This window comes from Castor canadensis, chromosome 17, assembly GCF_047511655.1.
Source record: "Castor canadensis chromosome 17, mCasCan1.hap1v2, whole genome shotgun sequence".
In the NCBI taxonomy this organism is placed as follows: domain Eukaryota; kingdom Metazoa; phylum Chordata; class Mammalia; order Rodentia; family Castoridae; genus Castor; species Castor canadensis.
The window spans coordinates 55,647,648-55,664,330 of record NC_133402.1 but is presented as its reverse complement, the minus strand read 5'-3'; the positions used below and the strand labels follow the sequence as shown (position 1 = coordinate 55,664,330).

The 16,683-nt window shown below is 37.2% G+C and overlaps 1 protein-coding gene across 3 annotated transcripts in view; it reads left to right on the top strand.

Annotated features, from left to right (window-relative positions):
* Window positions 1-16,683, top strand: part of Ryk (receptor like tyrosine kinase) — a 92,460-nt gene that overhangs the window by 15,293 nt on the left and 60,484 nt on the right. For all 3 annotated transcript variants that reach the window (XM_074059385.1, XM_074059384.1, XM_074059386.1), the window contains exon 2: window positions 12,981-13,102. In XM_074059385.1, the coding sequence (XP_073915486.1) occupies window positions 12,981-13,102 (122 nt within the window). The remainder of the gene's footprint in view (window positions 1-12,980; window positions 13,103-16,683) is intronic.

Below are 16,683 nucleotides of genomic sequence, written 5' to 3'. Positions count from 1 at the left end.
ACAGGTGCACACTACCACGCTTGGCATTTTAAAAATAATTTGTCGAGGTAAAATCAACTTAATATAAAATTAACAATTTTAAAGTAAACAATTTAGTGACATTTATACATTTACCATGTTGTGCAGCCACCACCTCTTATTTAGTTCCTAAACATTTACATCACCCCAAAGTATACCCCTTACCCATTAAGCAATTTCTTAATCTCTCCCCACAACCCCTAGGCACTAGCAATCTGTGTCTGTGTCTCTGTGGATTTTTCTGTTTCATCTAAATGGATTCATATAATATTTAATCTTTTGTGGCACTGGGATTTGGACGTAGGGCCTCATGCTTGCTAGGCAGGTGCCCTATTACTTGAGCCATTCCGCCAGCCCTTTTTTGTGTTGGGTATTTTTGAGATAGGCTCATGGTTTTATTGCCCAGGCTGGCCTCAAACTTTGATCCTCCTGCTCTGTGCCTCTCAAGTTGCTAGGATTACAGACAGGTATGAGCCACCAGTGCCCAGCTTGGCTATTTTTACTTAGCATGTTTTGGAGGTTCATCCATGTTGTAGTATGTATTTGTATTTCATTAACTTTTACAGCTGAATATTTCATTCTGTTTTTATATCACAACTTGTTCTTCATTTATCTGTTTGTGGACATTTGAACTGTTTACATGCTTTTGCCCTTATGAACTGCTAACTGCTATGAACATGCATACACACAGACTTGCTCGAGTACCTGCTTTCAAATTTGGAGACACACACACACAAAGAATAGAATTTGGACTCATGTGGTAATAGTATATTTAACTTTTTGAGAAACCACTAAAATGTTTTCCACAGTGGCTGAACCATTTTGTAACAGAATTGTACAAGATTCTGATTTCGCTGCGTCCTTGCCAACTCTTGTTATTTTCTGTTTTTTGATTACGCTTATTCTAGTGGGTGTGAAGTAGTACCTAATTTTGTTTTCGATTTGTATTTTCCCTAATGACAAATGATGCTGAGCATTTTTTCATGTATTTGTTGGCCATTTGTGTTACTTTCTTTGGGAAAATATCTACTCAAGTCCCTTGTCCATTTTTTTTAAACAGATAATTTGTTTTTAATAAAGGAATTTTCTTTCAGTTCAATATAGTAGCAATTAAAAACTTCAATTCTGAAAGTAAAATATTTACATATGAACAAGTAACTTTGATAAATTTACATTAAAAAATGGAAAGACAGGAATTTTCTAAAAGATAAAATAAAAGGTATATTAGCAGATCTCAGTTGTTGATAAAAAATACTGATTGACATTCAGCTCACACACGAGTATTAAAATTTAATGTGAGAATTCAACATTGAGGAAGCCAAAGTTTATAATACTATAAAAGTACTGTCAATAGACAGTTTGATATAATAACCTCTGAAAATATTTGCCCAGTTAGTATATTTGTAATAGGAAAAGTTAGGTACAAAGAAGGGGCTGTAAAGTTGGCCAGTTTGTATATAGTTCCTTAGCTAATTATAGTTTACATAGACATTTTTTATGTGGTATGCCAAAAATTATGTACAATAACTGACAAATTCACCAACTATTTTTCAATTCTTGATTCACATCGCGAAACAGTCTTTTGATGATTCTGCTGTATTCTATATTTTATTTAATCTAAATTTTCACTTTTAGCTAAAAAAACAGTGCAAGTGAAATACATGCTGAAAAGGCTCTCATTTCCTTTAACTTTATAGCCTTACAAACTAGCTAATAAAATGTATTTGTATAGATACTGAGCACATACAGAAGGGGCCATGGTGTTTGGGCCCCCACCTTGTGCTAAGCAGAAATGTGTCTATACTGTGGGCTGACGGACCATGAGATGTGTGTCCAAGTGAAGGAGACAAGGGAAGGAGGAGAATCAGTAGTCTAAATACCAGTTTGCATTGCCATCTGACTGCTACAAAAATAATATAAGTGAAATGAGGTCATCACTTGTAGTCATAACACCTATAGGAGTAAGTTAGATTGATCCAACTGCTACAAATTGACAAAGGATAGCCAGTTTTTTGCCACATGATTCTGTTTTTAAATTGCATCTGGTGTCTTTCTGTTGTTTATTCTGGATACTAAACCCTTATCAGATAAAAGAGTTGCACATATTTTCTTCCTGTATGTTGTCTTTCACCTTCTTGATAATGGCTTTTGTTGCACAGAATTTTAAAATTTTTATGAAGTCCAATTTATCTACTTTTTTCATCACGCTTTTGGTGTTATATCTAAGAATCCATTGTCAAATCCAAGATCACGAAGATTTGCTCCTGTGTTTTCTTGTAAGAGTTTTATGGTTTTAGATCTAAAGTTTAGGTCATTGATCTTTTTGAATTACTGTTTCTCTGTGGTGTGAAATGGGGGTCCAATCTCATTCTTTTTGTATGTGGTTATCCAGTTTTAGCAGTATCATTTGTTGAAGATACAGTTCTTTCTCCTTTAAATGATCATGGCACCCTTCTCAAAACTTGATTAGCCATAAATATGTTAACTTTATTTCAGACTCTTAGTTCTGTTCCATCGGTTTGCATGGCTGTCATTAGCCAACACCACACTGTTTTGATTAAAGTAGCTTTGTAATGAGCTTTGAAACTGGGAAATGTAAATCTTTCGTTATCATTTTGACAATTGTTTTGCCTGTTAGGGTCTGCTTTGCAATTTCATTTTAATTTGAGAATCTGCTTTTAATTTCTGCAAAAAAGGCAGTTAGAATTTTGATAGGGATTACACTGCATCTGTAAATCACTCTTAATACTGTCTTCCTATTCATGATCATGGAGTGTTTTTCTGTTTTTTAAATTATTTTAACAATGTTGTTTTCAGTTTACAAATACTTCACTTCTTTGATTACATTTATTCCTGAGTATTTTGTTCTTTTGGTTGCTGTAGTACTGGGGTTTAAACTCAGGGCCTCATGCTGGCTAGGCAGGTTCTTTACCACTTGAGTCACTCTGCCAGCCCTGTCTTTCCTTTTTGAATCAGGATAGTGACTCAGCATCCTCTTATCTTTTAATTTGTATGATCTTTATTTATAGAACCTTAGATCCATCGGAGTTGTTGAAGTTACCAGATGTCTACAAAAATGATCCATAGTAACTTTATCCTCTGACTCTAGCTTTCATTATTTCTTCTCTCTATCCCAAAGGGGTGTCATGACCTACCCTGATTTTCTCTTAGTTATTACTCCTTGGACCATGCTGTTTCCAATTCCCAGGAATCTTTTCCTAATAAAGCACTTATTGGAGTAACCACCTTAAACTTGAGCTTCTCAGCCCTTGGAACTTCTCTGTGTGACATAATTCTCTAGCCTCTTTTAAAAATAAAAGTTTTATTAATCTCAGTATGTTTTGGAGTAACTTTTTTGGGTAAGAATATGTAATTGGTATTATCTGAGAATCTGTTTTCTTTGCATGTGATCAGAATTTGTCTGGAAATAAAATTCCTTGCCTACTGTCTATTCCCTTGAGAACTATTGCTTTGTCCCATTTGCTGTCATCTTTTAAGGTTCTCCACATTACTGTCATTCATAGTGAGCTTGGGTAATTCAAGAATTTTAATTCTCATTTCATCCCCATTGTCATTGTTGCAGGTGGAAAGTCATTCCAAACTTTGATCTTCCCTTTTGGTTTTTCTTTTTGGTTCAGAATACTTTGCCATATTTTGCCTTATGGTATATGTGGGTAATTTAAGGAAAAGTTGGAGGAAGAGGTTTTATTCATTATTTATCATTACTAGTGTTAATCTTGATATACCAAAGATGTTTTTGCAAATTGATTTTTAATCGAATTTTGTTTCTCTGTTTTTGGGGAGAGTAGCTTATTCTCTAGTTCTGGCCAGCCTTCATGGATTTTTCTTAGAGTGTAATTGGATTTATGTTTTAGTGACTTGCTGCCAGCTGTACACATATTTCTTTAAACATGTTTTTGAAAATTTTTTTCTGGTTATATTTTATAAAAAACTTAAAGATTAAAACTATACAATAAAAGTCACCAGTAATCCACCATTTACAATCAACCACTGCTAACATTTTTTGGTATTTCATTCTTTTTCTTTTTACAGTACTGGGGCTTGATCTCAGGGCCTTCACCTTGAACCAATCCAAGGTGGAGGGTTTTTTTGAGATAGGGTCTCTTGAACTGTTTGCCTGGGCTGGCTTTAAACTGCAATCCCTGATTCCGCCCCCTCCCCCCAATCTCTGCCTTACTACAGGTGTGAGCCACCGGCACCCAGCTGGTATTTCTTTTTCTTTTTTAAATGGAACACATGCAGTGTACAATTTTAATTCACTGGACATTTACTGGACACCTGTAGTAAGCATGAACTATTTTAGATTGCAGACATACTTGAAAATTTGTGTGTTTACATATTGCCTATTTTCATTTAATGTTACATTCTAAACAAAACTCAGTTCACTAAAATTTATTTATAATTGTCCTGTTCACAAGCCTTGTATGCACATATGAATAATAAAAGAAAAATGAAAAAAAATTGTCCTGTTCATGGGTACATTGTCTTTTTAATTTTTTTTTTTTTTTTGATGGTCCTAAGGCTTGAACCCAGAGCCTCATGCTTGCCAGGCAGGCGCACTATCGCTTGAACCACTCTTCCAGCCCTACATCGTCTCTTTGTCAGTGTTTTTAAGTCACTTTTTCTGGTCACTAAAACCAAAAGGGGTGCCTAATATATCTCATGGATAAACAGGGAGTGAGTTGACTGAAAGGGTACAATTGCTTGCGGTAAAACCTCTCTCCTCCAAAGGAGAAATCGTTGAAACTGTTGTTCTCTTGTATGGATGTATTATAGTTAACCACTGTTTTGTTGCTGCTAGTTTATGTTTTTATTTCTTCATATTTAATTATTTTGATTAATATCTTTGCTTTTCCTAGGATGGATATTTAGTATTGGAATTACCAGGTCAAAGAGTATAAATATTTATAAAGCTTTAGATATAGTCACATGTTGCTTTCCACACCCTGCTCAAGTCGGTATTGTATTTAAAGAATAAGCATTTCTCTTATAATATCATATGCACTCCTAAAAAAACTTTCAGGATTGCTTATTCACTAAAAATAACAGGATTTATGGGAAAAATAAGGTTACGGGCAGACCACTGACGGCCTCTGCAATTTTCAAACCAAGTACTAACAAAAGCATAATTGGTACCTTACAAGATAACTTGGGTAGCCCAGTCAAACCACTTAGCCTGACTGAGGCTGCCTTGGAGGAGAGTTAAAGCTATTAAAATGTAAAAAGATGGAAACTGCAGGCCGCAGAACTTGAGACAGTGCAGATGAAAGTAATTTTGTAATCCATTGGGGCCTCCATAAAGGTAGACACTGGGGGAGGTACAGCTTGCTGTGTCCAGGAACCATGCACAGGCTGTGCTCCTCTGGTGAGGGAGCCCTGGTGCAGGCGATCAGTTATTATTCTTGAGATAGGGCTGAAAGGATCTTGCTTGGCAGCAGCTGAGATGAGCAAGGATGCTTTCTTTTCCCACTGAAAAATGTAATTCTCTTTCTGTTCTTCTAGTTCTGCTTTTTGTTTTGCTAGGAACAAAGTTCTTTATTTCCTTGTGAAAGGTTTTTGAAATTCAAGTTTGGAAGCTGTTGATCATTTAAGATTAATCTTTTTCTAATGCTTTTTTTTTTTTAGTGCTATAATATTCCTTGATTAATTTTTTTGAGATTAGAAAAGATGTAAAAACTTTGTGTTAAATCTTTTTTCCTCCCTTTTCTGAAAAATGTAGGCAGACTTCATATATAATGAAATGCATAGATTTTAAATGTTTTGTTGATTGAGCCTTGAAAAATGTTTACCCCTTTGTAACCAGGACTCTAGTAAGATGCTGAACATTGTCCTCACTCCAGGATGCCCTTTTGTAATTCACCAGCCTCTTTCTACCCTTTTTCCAGAGTATAGCTGACTGGAGATCTACCACCATAAATTAGTTTGCTCTATTCTAGAAGTTTATCTAAATAGGATTTTATAGATTATATTTTCTTGCGTTCAGTTTGTTTCATTCTGATAAATTCATCCTTATTCTAAAGTGTCTGCACTTTGTTTTCATTGCTTAGTAGTATTCCATTGTGTGACTACCATAATTGATTATCCATTCTTACCTCTTCAGTGTATCTTGATGGACATTTGTAATTGTTTCCAGTTTTGACTATTGCATATAAAAGGTGTGTGAACATTTGTACACAAGTCTTTTTCTGGACATAATGTTTTCATTTCTTTTAGATAATTACCTAGGAGTGGCATGGTAAGGTGATAGAGTAGATGTCTGTTTAACTCTATAAGAAACTTCTAGTTCTTCAAAGTAGTTGAATGTTTTCACACTCCCATTAATGTATGAGAGCTGGAATTACTCCACACCCTTGCCACCATTCAGTTTTATTTTATCTTCTTGGGTGGTACTGGTTCTTATTGTGGTTTTAATTGTATTTCTGTGGTAACTGATGATTTTTTAAAGCAGCTTTTCATATATTTACTTTGGCCACTTTATCTTATTGTGAAATGTCTGTTTACATCTTGTGGATTATCTTTTTAGTTTCAGCTTCTAGGAGTTTTTTATATGTTCTACAAACAAGTCCTTTTTTTTCTTTTTAAATGTAGTGGTGGGAATAGAATCCAGGGTAATGTTGATACTAGGCAAGCCTATATCACTGAACTGCACCTCTAGCCCCTATAAGTTCTTTAGGAAAAAAAAAAATTAATCAGCATCATCTTCTCATTTCTCCTCATTCTCCCCAAAGAAGTCTTTTTGTTTGTTTTGGTGGACCTGGGGTTTAAACTCAGGGCTTTGTGCTTGCAAAGCAGTGCTCTATCATTTGAGCCACACCTTGAATCCATTTTGTTCTGGCTGTTTTGAATCTTGATCCTCCTGGTCTCAGGCTCCCAAGTAGCTAAGAACCTGAGGAACCTGAGGTACTGGTGCCCTGCAAAATCCATTTTTTTTTTTTTTAGCTGTATGTGTTGTAAATATTTTCTCCCAGTTTATTTCTGCCCACTGTTTTCTGGTGGGCAGAAGGTTTTAAATTCTAATGGAGATCAATTATTATTATTTTCTCTTGTGGTTTATCTATGAAATCTTCTCTTACCCCAGTAAGTTTAGATTTTCTATACCTATCTACATATTCTTCTAGAACTGTTGATTTAGCTTTTACATTTTGGTTCATATCTCAAATCAGATTTTGTGTGACGTGTCAGATAAGGGTCAGTGTTTCTTTCTCATGTTTACCTATCTCTTTGCTGTAGTATCACTTGTTGAAAATACTTTAGTTGAATTACCTTGATATCTTTGTTGAAAACCCATTGGCTCTATATTTGCAGGTTTATTCTTAGATTCTGCTGTTTTGTAGTGTCTGGCCTTACACCAGTACTGTAGTCTTGATTACTATAATTATTCTATATATTGCCAAATCAGGTAATGTGAATCCTCTGACATTGCTTTTCTGCTTTCAGAATTGTTTTGGGCTGCATGTCACAGTACATGCTGTAATAATGACTACTCAGATTCTGAGTTTGAGGCCAGCCTTGTGCAGTTAGTGAGATCCTATCTCAAAAACAAAATGCAAACAAAAGGACTTGGGGTATGACTCAAGTGGTAAGAGGCCCTGAGTTCAATCTCCCCCAAAAAGTGACATTTAGATTTTGTTTTGGAATCACTTTCCTTATTTCTTTTAAAAATCTCCTTGGATTTTGGTTAGAGTTAGTTTGAATCTATGGGTCAGTTTGAGAAACAACACGTTAACAGTATTGAGGCCTATCTAAGAGAATGATACTTCTCTCCACTTATTTAGATCTATAATTTTTCTTAGTCATGTTTCATAATTTTCAATCTAGAGGTCTGACATAGTTTTATTTAGATTTATTCCTGGGTTTCTGGTGTTCTTAAATGTTAAAAGTATTGATTTTTAAATTTTATTTTTAAGTCATTGCTAATATAGAAATAGAATTGATTTTTTCATATTGGCCTTGTATTCTGAGACAACCAAACTGATGGGTTTGCCCCTTGGTGAGTCCAAAACTGAAAAGCACTGTAGTAGATGAGTCAGATGTTTATTACTTACAGCAAGTAAGAAAAGTATTAGGGACAATTTCAAAAGGAGAAAGCAAGGGTCTTTTATTGGAGAAATGTATGCATATTCGTATCGGAAAGACTTATCACATGAATAGACACATTCCTGAGTATCACAGCTCAACTCATCCTTCATATAGGGAACAGCAGACCCTTGTGTGGGTGGAGAACTTAGCATAATAATAATATTATAATGAGCAAAGTTTCCTTTAGGTCCTGGAAAAGTGGGGCTGGGCTGCTTGGGCTGATTTAAACTAGTTCCTTGTTTTTTGTTTTTTGATTTTTTTTTTTTTTGAATGCTCCACCTAAAACAAAAGAACAATTTGGTAGCCAGTAGTTTAACTGACATTTAAAGGGGCAGCAAGTCTTTCCCCTTAAATACAGGAGTTTTCTCTCCAAGTACCTGCCTAGCAGCTAACAGATTCACTAACTGGTTTTAGTAGCATTTAGATTTCATGGTGTTTTCTACACACATATTTCTTGGCAGGTGTGAGAAATACGCTCACCTGTCCAAACTCAAAGAATGGCCTCAAAGACATGTGGAGTAGAGTGAAAGACTTTTATGGCAACCTTGTAAGATCAGGTGCCTGGCAAGCAGACACACCCAAAGCAGTTGGCAAGCAGACACACTCAAAACAGTTACAACAAGCATTATATTTTCTAGTGTGCAAGTCCCTCCCCCAGCTCCTCATTGGCTGAGAACTATGGAACATACATTTTCCCCCCACATTTGCCTAAATTTCCTATTGTGTTATTTAAAATATGCCCGTCTTGGGGTTAGTCACATTTTGGAAGCCGTGGTAGTGGTATGTGCCTCCCTTTGAGGCAGGAAGATCTCTGTGTGCTTTCTGGCACACACATAGTTTTTTTACCCATTTCCTCATTTTACTCCTCCAGTTTAAGTTCCCGTATCAGTTGGTCCTCCCTCAGCAAGCTGATACTCAAGCAAGTGACTAGGGTTAAATGCCTTGCTTTGAAAATGGACCACCACTGATCTTATTTTTAATAGCAGGGACCTCTAGTACAAGATTGAACAGAAGTGGTAAAAGTGGACACCCTTACTTTGTGATCTTAGAGTAAGAATTTTGTAATTCATCATTGAACATGATAGCTGTAGGGTTTTGTAAATGTTTTTTACCAGACTGAGAAAGTTTCTGTCCATTTTTTATTTGCCAGCAGTTTTTGTTACCAATATGGGCTGTCAATTTGAGATGCCCTGAGTTTTTGTCTTTTCTGTTAATGTGAAGAATTACTGACTTTTTGAAAGGTTAACCTTTCGTGTACTCTTGGCCATGATGTACTGTCCTTTTTCCACACTGCTATGTTAAATTTGCAGTTTCGTGGAGAATGTTTGGGTCTGTGTTTGTGAGAGATACTGGGCTATAATTTTGTGCTGTCATAATGTTTTAGTTAGATTTGGTATAGTTATTGGTGAATGGCTGCTCCTGATGTTCCTTGGTTCTTTGGATACAAGGTCAAATATCAGGACACTACAAAAGTACAGTAAAAGAATCACAGAGACTAAGAAGACAGCAAGGAATGATTTATTGGCAAAGCCAAAGTACACCTCCAGTCATGAGGTGGGCAGTTCACATAAGGGCCAACTACTCTGAAGTTGTAAGGGCCTGGAGTTTTATTGTCCTATAGGGTATGGTACATGGTACGAGGTGGTGTAAAATTGAGGTGTAGTCCCTCCTCAAATGGTTTGACAGTTGTGCAAAGTGGCTGCCTGGGTGTGGAAAGTCATATGCCTGAGCTTTTGAGAAAGTGAGAGCAAGCACCTGCACATATGATCCTCTTTGCCCTTCCCAGTTAAGGACATATAATGGTCATTACCCTGTTGGGTTATGCCTGGCCTTGCTATGGGGATGGGCTGCCTAAGGAGGATATAGGGCCATTATCTTAATTGTTGGTTCAAGCTGTGGTCCATTTGGGGGGGTCTTATAATTCCCCCACTAAGAAGGGAATGAAATCTTGTAGCCCAAGGCATTTCCTCCATCCTGCTCTTACCTACCTATCAGGATCAGTATGGCTAATAGTATTAGTGTGATGCTGGCTGCCTAATGTGAATTATATATTATTTCTGGTGGAGTTTATAGAAGATTGGTGTTTTATCTTCCTTGAGTGTTTGATTGAATTCACTGATAATTAAATTCACTCATCCGGAGCTTTCTCTATGGATAGATTTTTAATTGTTAATTTTTATTTCATATTGTCAGTTTTGGTAAATGGTATTCCAAGGATTTTTGTGTTTCATTTGTCATTGAATTTATTGTCATAAAACTGTTCATAATATTCGTAACATTTAAGATTTGTAGTAGTGTTCCCTCTTCTAATAGTAGTAATATGTGTTTGGTATTTTCTCTCTCTCTCTCTTTTTTTTTTTTTTAAATCAATCTTGAAAACTGTTTATTAAGGTCTTCAAACTATCTTCTTTTTGTGTCATCCTTATCACTAAGTTTTTCTTTTTCTTTTTCTTTTTTGGTACTGGGGTTTGAACTCAGGTCTACACCTTGAGCCACTCCACCAGCCCTTTTTCTGTGATCGCTTTTTTCAAGATAGGGTCTCCTGAACTGTTTGCCCAGGATGGCTTTGAACCGAGATCCTCCTGATGTCTGCCTCCTGAGTACCTACAATTATAGGCTTGTGAGCCACCAGCACCCAGGTAGCTAATTTTTTCTTGTCATATTTAATCAGAGAAGGTAGTCTGTATGATCTTTTGGTTAAGACTCAGTTTTTAAAATGTATATAGTTAATTTATGATTAGTCTCTCCCTTTGATGTTCCATATAATATTGTTCAAATTGTCCACCCTGGTTTGTCCGTTTGGATCTTTGTTTCATTTCTGAGAGGTTGTTAGTTTGCAGCAGTGATTGGGAATTTGTCTGTTTTTTGCTGTTTTTTTCATATCGGCTTTAGTTAGAAAACTAAATATAGAAATATTTGAAGCTCCTTTATTAGTTGCACTATAATATCTTTCATAGTTTTTACTAATAGGAGATCTTAATTTTATTAGTACAACATCTTTTTTACCTTGAGTTCCAGTTTGTGTGATTCTCTACTATCTCATCTATTTTTTTCTTCTTTTTATTTACTTGTCATATATTTCTAAATTTTGTTGTAGGTTGTTTCTTGTAAATAGCATCTATGTAGATTAGAATACATTCAGACTTTTAAAAAATGGAATTCTAATTATGTTACTGTGATTGTTGATATTTTCTTTGTATACAGCTTTCTTCTTCCATTTTCTTTCTACTTTCCCCTACCTCCTTTGCCCCCTTCTCCTCCATTCCTTTTCCCTCCCCTTTCTCCCTTTTCCTAATGCAATCAGGGGAGAGCCTTTTGCCCAAGGCTTGTGACTTCTCCTTGCTTTTGGTACCCTCTATAGGATAAATAAAGCAGTGCTACTTAGTCTGTGCAGCAGCTTTCCCCCTGTGTAAGCCTCAAATCTCATTTCTGAATTAATGATTTATCAGATGTACTTCAGAAACGAGAAAACTAACTTGCGGGTGAAATATCTGTGGCAGAGTGGCTTGTTTCTTATTATGCTTAGGAGGTCTGAGGTCCCCGTCTTGACCTCTCTGCATATATGAGGTTTCAGACCCACATTGCAGGCTCAGTAAATGTGAAATTTAAATTTCAATTTGTTTCCTCGATCTTTTTCTCCCCACCCTGTATGGTATATATGTCATGTTTTGCTAGAAGAACATCTGAATCGAACTTTAGCAGTAAACCAATTCAAAGAAAGTTACAATGCCTTTATTCTTTCAGCTCTCTAGATTATCGTGGAGAAAGCCTCACTCCAGCAGTTGCTGATACTTCCTTCCCCTTCCCTTTTGTAAACAGTGAGCTAGACTCAAGTTCACTGCCTTGATAACACCAAAGTCATATTTAGCTATAATGTTGTAGTACTGTTGTTTTGTTTTCCTTTGTTTTTTGGTTATCTTATATTTTTTTCACAAAAACTTGATTTTGCAATCAAGTTTTTCTTCAAAATGTTTTAAAAGTTGAATCGGTTTTAAAGAAAAATACTAAAAACAGGTAGGGTAAAGGAGACTTGGCTAATTGCAGAGTGTGATATGTTATCCATTCCCTTGTTGAGAAGGGATGAGTGAAATTTGGGAGTCACTTCTCTAGTATTTTCAGTCTTTTCAGTCATTACTGTTTTGCCTGCAACACTAAGCTGTTATTTAGCAAGTTCTAACCAGGAGTTTACTGAGTGCAAGCTTTGTATAGAGAACTGTGTCCTGAGAATACCGCGATCTGCACCTTGTAGTCTAGGTAGGGAGGAGAATATGTATCTGGAACTTAGCAGGTGTGAGTAGCCAGGTAAATGCTGGCTGTACTGATGAAGGAAGCAGAAATCATCTCTCACTGGGGCTGGAGGCTTTGCTCATACTTACCAGGTTTTTTGGGCAGTACTGGCATTTGAACTCGGGCCTAATGATTACTAGGTAGGCACTCTTCCACTTGAGTCACTCCGCCAGCCCTCCACGCTTGTGTTTTTATCAGGTGCCAGTTGCTCTTCTGCTTTGAATCTCTTTCTAAATCAGCATCAACTTTTGAGAGAAGGGGTTTCTTTGTAGGTGCTACTGTGAGAAGCACTGTACCCAGAGGGCAGAATGTTACCTTGGCCCTGAAACAGAGTGGCTGACAGAGTTCTGTCCTAGCACACCTGTTCTTAGAAGGAGAGCTGCCTTTTGAGGCCTGGCTTCATCTTTGTGGGTGATGATAAAGTCCAATGTCCTCCTGCTTCCTAAGGCAGCACATGTATGAGTTCTCTGTGATGTTTGTTTGTACATCAGTATTTTCTTCACTGTTTGAGACACTGATGGGTCTGATTCTGAAGGTACTTAGGTGGTTAATTATTTTTTCCCTATTTTTTCTAGGTCTTGATGCAGAACTTTATTATGTGAGAAACGACCTTATTAGTCACTACGCTCTCTCTTTTAACCTGCTAGTACCCAGTGAGACAAATTTCCTGCACTTCACTTGGCATGCGAAGTCCAAGGTAAGAGAGGGTCAGCAGACGTCATGACAGTCACTCAGCCCCAGAGGCAAGGGCTGTATTTAAGAAGTGGGCTGACATTGCCACAGAAGGGTCAGTGGGTGGTATACCAGAACACCGTGTTTTTTTAGATCATAGCTTAAATTTTGAGCCTGTTCCTTTCACATTTTCAAATCCTTTGCAGTGAAGATGGCCAGCCTTTAGTGATTAGCACATGACCGGACACTTGATCCTTTCATGTTTTTTCCATGGGATCTGTATCTAGCTTGGGAAGAGGGCTCTTGGGCCTGATAACGACCCTGCTGTTCCAGTGAAACCATGCGGGTGGGGCTGGGGAAACAGATAGGTCTTCTGGAATGTTTCGTAGTTCTCCCATTTGTGATGAAAGCAAGGGGCAGTAGACACAGCTACCTATATGCACTGTGTTGAACTCCTTTAATCCAAAGGGCTAAAACCCAAATACTTAAGAACCTCTTGTCTGGTTTACTTGTTGCTGAATTTTTCACATTTCCTCTGACCGCCTGGGTTCCTCAAATATGAGATTTTTCCCCAGGGAGGCTAGGTGTGGCGCTCCTACTTCCCAGCCAACTTTAGTTTCTTTTGTCAGCTTTATATATAAAAATACTTCTGAGTAGGATTGTATTTGAGAAATAAAAATAGTTCCACTACTAAAAATAAGAATACCTATTGTAGCCGTTTTGAAGTATTGTAGAGTAGTATCTGTTCTGATATTTGTTGCAAGTTTCAATTTGCATTGCTCTAATACAGATTTTTTTCCTACTTGGACAATAATAATGATTGTTGGGAAAATTCATATATTACAGAAATATTTTCAGAACTGTAAGACTTTATAGTTTTCCTTCCAGAAGTAGTCATTATTTATAGTTTGTTGTGACTTCTTCAGGGCCCTTTTCCCTTTATCTCACCTCTCCTTTAACTATGTCCCTTTTGTGTAATCACCATGCCCTTCTCTCTTTTCCTCATCCAAGTTATACTCCAAGAATTATTGTAAGAGTTGATTTTCTTTTCTGTCTTCACACTAGATGCTGAGTACCTTGATGGGCATCTGCTATGCCTGGTGTAGCACCTAGTACTGACTACAGAAGAAATGGACAGGTAGCAGCCACAGGGTACAGCTCTACAACTTCTGAGCAGTTAGAGCTTTTCAGAGTTGAGTGTGCTGCTTTAGGAGAGGGGATTTTGCTGTTTCTGAAGTGTGAAAAACAGGCTGGATTCCATGACAGTGGGTTCACACATGGAAGTTTTCAGATATTTTACCTTGAAGTAGAGTGAGGTTGTAAATTTGGAAAAATGAATGGAATTCATAGACTAGGTAGGTAGCTAAATTAATTTAACAAGTTCATCTGTGACAGACATAGACATTTAGGGGAAATGAATCATCTTAGTGTTGAAATATCCTAGTAAAAATCTAGTTTCAGGCTTCAGCCACTATTGTAATTCCTAGTTCCAGTTCTAGATAATAACATCTGCTGATTTTAGAAGTCGATTAATTGAAGTTTGTTCATTTGACATTTAATTTTATGAGTAGGCAATGTGTGGACATGGTTCAATTCAAAAGGCGTGAAAGATACATAGTGAAAAATAAGCCCTTCCTCCTTCCTAGTGCCATCCCTGAGCAATCCACTCACCAATTCCCCTTCCCTGAGTCAGCCACTGTTACCCATCTCCTCTGTGTGTGCACATGTATGTAAATATTAAGCAAATGCTACATACTTTTCTGCAGTTTGCAGACTACTGAACAGTGTATCCTGGTAAAGGTTCTCTGTTCCTTCATATAGAGTTGTACTTTTAATTCCCCTCCAAGTGGCTCTATCCTATTTCCTTATTTAGTTGTGCTTTAGTTTATTGATCAGTTCCTATAAGAGGAAACTAAGACCCAAATTTGGGAAGGTACTTGCTTAAACAGTAGGGGCAGAGAAGTGAGAGGTAGAGATCATCTGAAATGGGAAAGTCACCCAAGAGGGCAGGGCAGGGGAGATGTGACGAGTTCTTTACTTGGTTATTTGGCTCTGAGGTGCACTCATAAACTTTCAGAAGGATGGCTGTGGCTCCCAAGCTCTAACACTTTTATCAGAAATTTTTAGTTCTTGCTTTTTAAGATCTTGCCAGAAGATGAAATGTTTGCTTCCAAAGATCTACAGACTCTCTGGCGTATCAGTTCAACATCGCAGATATTTTCACATTAGTTTTCACACATCAAAGCTTTTGCTAATAGAGCTGTTCTCCAGTGTTTACATGACTATTTTGTCTTGCCAAGGATTGTGGTTCCCTTAGAGGCTGGAGCTGTGTGTGTCATATTCTTAACATGTATGTCACACATGCCTGAGTGAGTGGATGGGAAAGAACATTGTGTTAATTGTATTTTGAGATGGGGTAGAACTTTGGCATTGATTCTCTCACAAGGGCAAACTTTTAAAAAGAGCAGATTATTGAGTGGTTTTAACAGGAAATGCAGTGGCATCTGTTAATTGTCAGTAGATACTTTAGATCGTCCAAAAGCAAAAGCATACTAAGATATAGTAGAGTGCTCTCACACTCTCTCTCCATAGTCGTTCTCTGACTTCAGAAATCCTTCGTTATTGTTCAGAAGAGTCTATAGGGAGCCTCTGGGGACCAGCCTGCCATGTCTGCTTCGGAGTGAGACTTCTATGAGAAAAGGTGTATGCTGATGATATCAGAGAAATGAAAAGGCTATTTGACTGTAGGCAAGTGTATTTGCTTTCAATCTGCACTGTCTGTGTTTCAGCTTTCTGAATATCTGTAAAGACAGCTGTCTGTTGGCCGTTTTCTCCAAGGAAGGGAAGATTACCAAAAATGTTTATTTTGTAGCTTATTCAAATATTTACATTTTCTCTAGGTACTGAAGTATTTTGGCTCATTCTTTTTTTTCCTAATAAACAATTGCTGTTCAAATTCCTCTGTTCTAGTAGATTAAAAATTCACCCTTTGGATAGATCTATTTCTTCAAAGGGTGATTGGCAAGTAAGATTCCTTATAGATGAATACATGGTAAAGTAGAGAAAATTGGAGTTCAATAATTGACAGTTCTCTGATCCGAGAAACTGCAGTTTAAAAGTTGGTATCCCATGGGCTCCAGTGGGAGAAGAGAAGTGCCATGTGAATGCCTCCCGTGTTTGGGTAGTCCCTCAAAAAAGGGAACCTTGGGCAAAGGGCGTGCTTTCATATTTCCATTCTGTTATGTCCTTCTAAGCTATTGATGTGGCCAAAGTGTGGCCTTCTTGGCCACTTTGCCACCTTCCCTGATTCCACTCAACCTCCTCACCGTTCCCCTTCTCCTCTCCTTGCTATACTGAGATACTCGGGTGCTGCTCTTGTTACTTGCCCCCAACACTGCAGTTAGGGCCCTGGATCTCTTTGCTGTACCCTTTCTTTGCTTTTTTTTTTTTTTTTTTTTTTTTGTGGTTACTGGGGCTTGAACTCAGGGCCTATACCTTGAGCCACTCCACCAGCCCTTTTTTTGTGAAGGTTTTTTTTGAGATAGGGTCTCATGAATTATTTGCCTAGACTGGCCTCAAATCACAGTCTTCTTGTTCTCTTGCCTC